This window comes from Dama dama, chromosome 13, assembly GCF_033118175.1.
Source record: "Dama dama isolate Ldn47 chromosome 13, ASM3311817v1, whole genome shotgun sequence".
NCBI lineage: Eukaryota > Metazoa > Chordata > Mammalia > Artiodactyla > Cervidae > Dama > Dama dama.
Window position 1 is genome coordinate 32,282,658 of NC_083693.1, and position 9,078 is coordinate 32,291,735.

The following is a 9,078-nucleotide window of genomic DNA, read 5'->3' on the forward strand; positions in this document are numbered from 1 at the left end:
AAAATATCTCATTAAAAAAACACTTTTCTCAGGAATTCCCTGGTGCTCCAATGGTTGAGACTCTGTGCTCCCAATGCAGGGGGTCCTGTTCCATTCCTGGTCAGGGAACTAGATTCCACATACTGCAACTAAAACCTGGAGCAGCCAAATAAGGAAATGAATATATAAAATTTTTTTTCTCAAGTGGTAATAATAGGGGCTTTGGATTTAGGTACCCAAGTAGGAATCCTAGGTCTAGTGCTTAGGATTGTGTGACCCGAGGTTAAGTCATTTAACTGCCCTCCAACTCAGTTTCCTTATGTTTGAAATGGGCTTAGTCACACTTACCCCTCTGGGTTGGATTAATGTAAAACCCTTAGCACAGTGCCTGATTCTGAGTGAGGACTTATTGAACTATAGCAATCATCACCAATGTCCACTAGACCAGTGTAAGAGATGCTTAATTCTCTCTCACATTCCGCTCCCTAGAAAACAGATGATTCTTAACAAAGGCAGGGAAGAGACATTAGTTCTTTAAGTATCACTGGTCAGGTTTTGACTGGGTCAGGGGAAAGAGAAAGGCAAAAGAGGGGCAGGACTCAGCCCTAGAAGGGCCCTTGGTGCCTAAGCCAGGGAGGGAGGGATTCCCTTCAGGTGAGGAGTGAGTGAACTCATTTGTTTGTTGTTGTTGTTGTTTAGTTGCATAAGTTGTGTCTGACTATGGACTGTAGCCCACCAGGCTCCTCTGTCCATGGGATTTCCCAGGCAAGAATACTGGAGTGGGTTGCCACTTTCTCCTCCAGGGGATCTTACTGACCCAGGGATCAAACCTGTGTCTCCTGTACAAACCCACCTCCTCCCAAGTTGCCTTGGCTCTATAAAGCTTTAAGGATAACTACTACAAGCATTGCACTGGCCAGCAGGCTCAAAACCCCCTTGACATGGAGCAGATTTGTTCATATTTCTTGGAAAGATAAGGCTTAAGAGACAAAAGTTCTGCATCACTTAGTGCCTGTTATTCACTGACAGTAACAGAGCCAGTGTTGGTAGGATAAGGGGCCCCATGCAATAGGGGAAGGAGGAAGAAGAGTGGCTGGCCCAGACCCACTTCTAGAGTTTACACATAAATCTGCCTCATAGCTACAGGCAGCCTGACACGACAAAGATTGCAAACAGAGGCTAGAAAACCCAGGTTTGAGTCTGCAAGGGCTATAGCTTGAGTATTCATGTTTTACTACAAACATGCACCGGAGAATCACAGTGGTTTTTCCCTTAGGTTGTAGGAAGGACCACCGGACAGAATGGGAAAGAAAACATTTTGAATACTCCAGGCAAACATTTTAATTTTTATTAAAAAAATAAAAATCATCATTCACTGAGTGCAAGCTACCTCTGTTTGGTGAATAACAGTGATTTCCTTCATTTGGAACCCCTGTGCTCACACATCTGCTTTTGACTTTCCTTATAATATTCCCTGATAATATCCCTGGTGGCTCAGTTGGTAAAGAATTCACCTGCAACACAGGAGACCCGGGTCCAATCCCTGGGTCAGGAAGATTTCCTGGAGGAGGAAATGACCATCCACTCCAGTGTTCTTGGTCTGGGAAACCCCATGGACAGAGGAGCCAGGCGGCCTACAGTCCATGGTGTCACAAAGGGTCAGACACAGCTGAGCGACTAAATCACATAAACCACAAAGTATTCCTCATATCACTAGAGATACCCTGGGTCATGCTGCTGCTGCTGCTAAGTCGATTCAGTCGTGTCTGACTCTTTAGCAACTCCATGGACTGCAGCCTACCAGGCTCCTCCATCCATGGGATTTTCCAGGCATGAGTATTGGAGTGGGTTGCCTTCTCCACCCTGGGTCATGGGCAATCCCAAAACACTACTGAGGGTCAACTTTATGCATTTTCTAAACTTTTAAATTATTTATTTTCATCCGGTTGTACTGAGTCTTAGTTGTGGCATGCTGGATCTAGTTCCCTGACCAGGGGTGGAACCCAGGTTCCCCTGCATTGGGAGCGCAGAGTCTTAACCACTGGACCACCAGGGAAGTCCCAACCTTTATGCCTTTAAATATCAGGATAATGTCACCAATTTCAAGACAGTGAAAAGACAGCAGGGAAGATCCATTTTCTTTGTCTACATCAGGGTTTCTCAACCTGGGGTGGATAATTCTTTGTTGGGCTTTGTAGGCTGCTCAGCAGCATCCCCAGCTGCTACCCACTAGACACCAGTAGCACTACCTACCCCACGTGGTCATAACCCAAAGAGTCTCCAGAGATTGCCAAATCAGGTGTCGGGGTGGGGTGGGGGTTACAACATCACCCCCAGTTGAGAACCAGTAGGTCGCATAAACAAAGGACACATGCACCAGTAATTTGGGGCAGAGATGTCTGCTGGCTGATATTTTGTTGCTAAAGAAAGATTTCAGGTGAGTAGATCCCCTGGAGAAGGAAATGGCAACCCTCTCCAGTATTCTTGCCTGGAGCATTCCACGTACAGAGGAGTCTGGCAAGCTACAGTTCACAGGTGCAAAGAGTCAGACTCGACTGAGCCACGAGCACAAGCGTGAGAGCAGGAAGTACAGAGGATATCTGACGGCTCCTCTCATGTTCTCAGGTGAACTGTCACCTCCACAGCCACTGACCACCTCCACAGTTGTCCTCTGGGGGGACCTGGGGAATGCAACAAGAGGCCTCCCTTGGATCAGAAGTCATTGTTATCTAACCTCACTAGCAAGACTTCCCTGGTGCCTCTGATGATCAAGAATCCACCTGCAGTGCAGGAGACCTGGGTTTAATCCCAGGGTTGGGATTCATGTGTCCACATCCTCCGCTGGTGACAAGGGCCTACCCTGCAGGGGAAACCAATGATGGAAAGCTCCCTCTCTTCTCAAGAATCCTGGTTTTACTAATGTATCCCCAAACTTCATGTCAGCCAAGGGGACCCCTCACCGCAAAGAAATACAAGCCATCCAAGGGTGTGTCAGTAGCCTCCAAATCTGATATTTTTTTCTTTCTCATTTGCTAAAACTTTTCAAAATCTGATTTTTTTTTTTTTCATCTTTATGGACCATAAAAAATCTTGGTGAGCAAGAGCCCATGAGAAATCCAATGGAAGCTTTGATTTTTCCTCACCTTCTGTGGAATCATTCTGCTAAAACAGCAAAGCTGTTTTATTAAACAAAGCTGAGTTATTAAAGAAATAAGTGCAAAAAAGACTCTTGGTTCTGTTCTAGGCACTTCGGAACAGCTGAAAGAAAGGGGGGATTGGACCATCATGTTGCTCCTTGCCAGGCCTCAGCTAACCTCCAGTCGTTGAGGGAGTGAAAAACGGGGGTAAACACTGCCTGGGAACTTTCCAGAGCTGAAGATGATGCCAGAAAATTCCCAAACAGGGCCTCTCCTTTTTCTCCTCCCACCCCAAAGGCTGTCTCCTGCCTTTGCACAGAATCACTCAAACCAAACAAATCAGGAGCTATGCTGTAGGCAGCGACTACACTTCCGGACAAATACAGAAGAATACAAAGGGGAAAAGAGGAACCTTCAACATAGGTTATAGTCTGCTCTTTGGACTCACCTGCTAAATGTTACCCATCAGCAAAGATTAAAATAAAAGCCTGCCACATTCCAGGCAGACACGGTTCTCCAGGAGCAGCTCAGCCTGGAAGTCTGCTGGCAGTTCAGTGGCATGGTCTGGTCATTCCTAAGTACTCTCTAGAAGGCAGAGTTGCAGGTCAAGTGAAAGCATGCTGGCTCCAGCCCTTGACAAAGCCCCACAGCCAGGGAGCAGGTGTAGCCTGCCCAAAACAAACAAAAACTTCTCCCAAACAACAACACACAGTTAACACCCACAGCCTGTCAACACCAATTAGCCTGCCTGACAAGCAGAAGCCTATTAAGACCAGCACTCCAACCCAGCCAAGGTCCGCTGCAAGCAGAAACTGTCATCTCCGGGCTTCCCTCAAGGAATTGACCTTCAGTGGAAACCCACCACAGCCCGCACAGCCCTCAGATCCCCTGTACTTTTAGGGGGGTCTTGCTGGGTGCAGTTATGACTTTCCTGGGCTCTAGGCACTTTGGTTCCTTCCTCCACAATAATATTGAAATTTATTTGTGATACAACTTTCAATACTTTGATACCTGGTTTTTTAATGTTTCAGGCAAAATTGAATAGATTTTCGAGGGCCTGAAAATACTTTGCAATATTTTCTTTTTTTTTTCCTTCAAAGAGAAATTAAACATTTTCCTGGGCCCCCAAAAATTTCTCAGATCCTTGGCACTGTGCCCACAATGTCTAATGAAGTTAGCTCTGATTCAGTAGATAACTTGCGATTTAAAAAAAAATACCATTACCCACAGCCTTAGCCTTTCTAAAGTCCATTCTACTGATAAAATACCGACATAATACACCTGGAAGTTGTTTCATCACTTAAGAATGATTCCTTACAAAGGGAGATGCTGAGAAGCTTAAAAAAAAAATCAAGTCACCACACAAGATAGATTTTCTTCAATATTTTATTTATATAGAAATACTTAAAAAATGAAGTAGCACCATTACTTAAGTTTTACCTTTATTATGTAGAACTTTAAATGTCAGAAAAATAAAACTCTTGATACAATTTCAAATCTTGTCTCAGCAAATATAATATTAGTATTTGACCATGAGGTTAAAGGCCCTTTATCATAAAATAAAATATACTTTGTTTTTTTAAACTTTGCTCAGTAAAGTACATTTAAGCTCAAGTAACATCACCTACATATACATAAACAAGTGGTAAACAAATGTATTAAAATAGAAATACTAAAACTATAGTGGTGCAACAGAATTTTTGTAACTTGCACTGAATTCTATTTATACAAATGTTAGAAAGCATCAACAGTTCCTTTTGACATGTTTATACATTTCTGTTTTTTTGTAATAATATAGAATAAAATATGCTTTATATCACTGAATAGAAAATATGCTGGGTGAAGCAGTTCTAGAAGATTTGTCTGAACCTATAAAATCTCCATCCCAACAGAATACTGTTCAAAACATTACACATTTTATGGTTTGTAATTTTGTCACAATTGTGTGATTATTAAAAAATAATACAGTGTTCTTTGCCATAAGGCCATACTAAAATAAAAAGATTTAACCCAGCTACAAAAAAGTTCACTGAACTTAAATTAAAATACTTGTAAACATCTTTGCAATATGAAATATAATTTTTCAAGTCAAAAAAGAATAAAATACTTCAATCTGTATTAATGCAATTTCTCTTTAAAACTTTTAAACGTTTTTTTTAATATATAAGAGATATGTTACAGTTTCTTTAATAAAGCTGCAGTATCCTGGTATTACAGGAACTCCTGGCCCTTCTATGAACATTCAAAAAGGATCCACTGTGTTCTATAATAAGAATGGTAGGAACCCAGCCACAAAGGGGAACACACAGAAACAGTCCACACACATCCCATAGCACTATTATTATCCTCTTCATCATAATAATTATTGTTCATTTTTTTCCCTACTTTTAAGAAAATGGAAAACTTGTGGGGTTTTCTTCTTTTGGAAGCTTCCTATTAAGTACAGTGTAAAAACTATCATTACTAGAATGTCGCCGTTCCTATTATTTATAGAGCATGCATTTCAGGTGGTTTGGAGGTTTCCCAGGCTACAGTACTCGGATGCTGATATCCTGGCAAGTTCTTTTGTTTAAAAATTAAAATTAAAAAAAAAAAAAATGAGCGGATACTACAGCTTTCCAAGTTCCTCTTCGGATCTCAGAGTGTGAGCAGGAGGGCGGGGAGAAGGTGGGACACCTCGAGTTAGGCAGAGAGGCGTCGCCAGGGATTGAGGACAGAAGGAAAGGGGGGCAGGGGGTCCTCCTTCGCCCTGCGGTGCGCGCAAGCGCGCGATGCCTTCACGAAAAGATGCGGATGGCCTGAGTGACCGCGGTGTGGCAGACCGGGCACTCGGGCTCGCTCTTCTCGCAGATGCGGTTAGCGCACTCCATGCAGAAGAGGTTGTGGCCGCAGGGCACCAGTGCGGCGATGACTTCGCTCTCAAAGCACACGGAGCAATCTCGGCTGCCCTTACGCCGCAACCCGGAGGAGGAGGAGGAGGAAGAGGACGAGCTGGAGGACGAGCTGGACGAGGACGAGGAGCCGGACGCGTCCGATGACGAAGGCTGAAGGCCCGCCGGCAGCTGCGCCCCCAGCCCATTGGCATAGGCGGCGTAGGCCAGGCCCCCTCCGCCAGGGTCGCTGCGCACACGACGAGCCAGGTGGTGCTCGCCCGCCCCCGGGGCCATGTGCAAGGGAGGGGACAGACGCGGGCAGCTGGCGCCTGGGTGCAGCCGGCGCTGCACCGGCAGCCCCAGGTTGGCGCTGGAGGGCGCGCTGGCTCCGCCCCCGGGAAAGACCACCGAGGAGGACGAAGCAGCGGAGGAAGATGCGGAGGAGGAGCAGGAAGAGGACGCGGGAGCTGCAGGTCCGCCTCCCGGGGACCGCTCGAACTGGGCCCAGAGAAGGGGCGCCCCGGGCGGTGGAGCGGGAGCCGGGTCAAAGGCTGGCGGTAGCTCGGGGCAGCCGTCGGGGGAAGGCACCGAAGCCTCCCCCGCCGCAGCCGCCGCGTAGGTGTATCCATTGCCGTTGTTGTTGTTGTTTCCGTTATGAGCAAAGCTGAGCGCGGGGCTTGGGGGGCTGTAGTCCGCCAGGCGCGGGGTGGTGGCTGCGCTGCCGCTGGTGCCCGCGCCGAAGTAAGAGTCTGTGGAGGCGCTGCCGAGCGAGCTGGAGCTGTCGTTGCGGTAGCTGGAGAAGGGCTTGCGGCCCGGAGTGGGCGTGATGCTGGGGGTGGGCTTGCTCCAGAGGCTGCCTGGGCCGGACCCGCCGGACCCATGATGCAGATCGAAGCCCACATCCGTGCCGTTGGCGTGGAAATCGTTCTCGTCGGTGAGCTCAATGATGCCGCCGGTGCGCAGGGCGATGTGGGCCTCGATCTCCTCGCGGGCGCGGTCCACGTTCTCCGGCATGCCCGTCACCTCGAACACCGGCTCCTTGTCGCGGCTGGGCGTCACGATGTACGTGTGCGTCTGCTGCTGGATGCGCTTGATCGTGGCGCCCTTGGGCCCCACCACGAGCCCCACCACGCGATAGGGCACGCGCACCTGGATGGTGGTCTGCCCTGGCAGGTTAGGCGGCCCGGGCACTGCGCCGTTCAGCGCCGTGTTCTTATTGCGCGAGGCGCGGATCATGGAGAAGTGCTCGGCGGCGGAGATGATCTCCCTCCGGGCCATGGCCACATCCTCCTTCCTGCCAGTCACAACAAAGACAGGCTCCTCCCCGCGAACCGGGGTCTTGATATAAGTGTTGGTCTTTGCCCGCAGCGCTTTGATTTTACAACCTGGGAGTCCGGGTGCAGGGGAGGGAGTGGGAGACAGAGACAGACACGCCCATTAACCGCGGAGACCTGCTACTGCCCGCACCGGGCAGCTGGAAGACAGAATGCGCGATGGGCGGAAAGGGGGCGGCTCCCTCAGAGACCCCCGGGCCGCGCCACCGGGCTGGGAAGCCGGTCCCACCCGCGAGGCGCTAGAGGACCAGCCCACTGGCTGCCCAGCCCTCCCCCAGTGACTGCAGTCAAATCCGAGAATCCCAGAAAAAGTCAGCTGGGGAGATGCCGTTGGGACCCAGCGGGACGCGCCGTCCGCCCCGAAGACGCGGCAGAGGGATTCGGGAAAGACGACCAAAAGCCGGGATCCCCCGGCGCGGGGGCCAGGGTGGGAAGTCGGGAGGGTGGGGGGAGCAGTCCCGGGACCCATTGTTCCTTCTCGGGGCTCCATTCCGCTTTGCAGAAATCCAGAACCCTCCTCCCATCCGAGGCTCACTCCTCCTCCTCCCCCCTCCCCAAGGACCGCTCGGAGGCCCCCTCCCCCAAGCATCTATTTAAATTCTGTTTCCCGGGAGTGGGCTGGGTGGGGGGCGCCAGGGGAGAAGGCGGTGATTTTCTCAGGAGAGAGTGTCTCCCGCCGTGGCCGCGGCGCAGCTCTGGGAGACAGCCTGCCTGCACTTTCTTTGTCTGGGGCGCCGGCCCATCGCGCGGCTCTGCCTTCCTCCTCAAGGCTCCCCGGCACCGCGGGTCTCCCAGCCTCCCTCTCCCGCCCTCCCCGAGGGGCGGTGGCCCGAGACCCTCTTTCCTGCATCCGCCCATCCCCGGCCGGACCCACCTTGCCGCCCCACGATCTCGGCGACATGCTCGGAACTGGGCACCGGCACGCACTCGGTCATGTTCACGCTCTTCTTTCGCGGCTCGCTGTCGTATAGAGACGCGCCCTCGTCACTGTCCAGCCCCAGCAGGGAGAGCTGGTCGAGTGCGAGCTGCAGGGCTCTTTGGTCATCCAGGGTCTCTCCGCCGCCTCCTCCTCCTCCGCCGCCGCCGCCCCCTCCGCCGCCGCTGCCGTTGCGCTCCAGGTCTGCAAACAGCGAGCTGGGCATCTCTCGGCCGTGCGCGCCGCGCCCCCGCTGGCCCTGGGCTCGGCGGCGAGAAGCTTCGGCCACAAAGGCAGCCGGGAAGCGAGTGTTCAGGGGCGGGGAGGCCGGCCGGCTGCAGACAGCTCCGTGGCTCTTTCCTCGGCTCCGGCAGGAGTGGATCGCTCCTGGCGGTCCGCGCCGGGCAGTGGCTGCGGGAGCCGCCGCCTGGGTCCCCACCCCAGATCTGCTGGCGGGTGGGGTGGGGGCAGAGCTCGAGCGGCAGCCGCGCGTGCCCCCCGAGTGCCCGGCTGGCTGGCCACAATGCCGAGCGAGAAGCGAGCAGGCGAGCGACAGCAGCGTTTCTTTAAGGAGCCCCTCCCCGGCTCCTCCACTCCCTCCCTCCCTCCCGCCCGCCCGCCCGCCCTCACTCAGCGCTTTTTCCTCCTCTCCTCCCCGCCTCTTGACTGAGCCTCTGCAGCCAGACGGCTCCGGAGGGGGACGAGGGAGGCGCAACGTCACCGGCGGGAGCTGACACTACAATGCTACTGACACTATCGCTGGGGGAGGCGATTGGCGCGCGCCGGCCCGGGGGCGGGCGGAGGCCGCAGGCTGAGCGAGCTGAGAGCTAGCGCCCCCC

The 9,078-nt window shown here is 51.9% G+C and overlaps 1 protein-coding gene across 1 annotated transcript; it reads right to left on the reverse strand.

Annotated features, from left to right (window-relative positions):
• Positions 1-4,529: 4,529 nt before the first annotated feature.
• On the reverse strand, positions 4,530-8,811 carry MEX3B (mex-3 RNA binding family member B). Its single transcript, XM_061158824.1, has 2 exons — positions 8,198-8,811; positions 4,530-7,374 (listed from the first exon to the last, which is right to left on the reverse strand). Exons 1-2 carry the CDS (start codon positions 8,463-8,465, stop codon positions 5,894-5,896), a joined length of 1,749 nt encoding a protein of 582 aa, XP_061014807.1. The 5' UTR covers positions 8,466-8,811; the 3' UTR covers positions 4,530-5,893.
• Positions 8,812-9,078: the final 267 nt, after the last annotated feature.

Bases quoted from the DNA above. Each gene is read 5' to 3' on its own strand.
- MEX3B (XM_061158824.1), bottom strand. From the start codon at position 8,465: ATGCCCAGCTCGCTGTTTGCAGACCTGGAGCGCAACGGCAGCGGCGGC. The intron at 7,375-8,197 runs GTGGGTCCGGCC...CCGGACTCCCAG, and splicing joins CGAGATCGTGGGGCGGCAAG to GTTGTAAAATCAAAGCGCTG.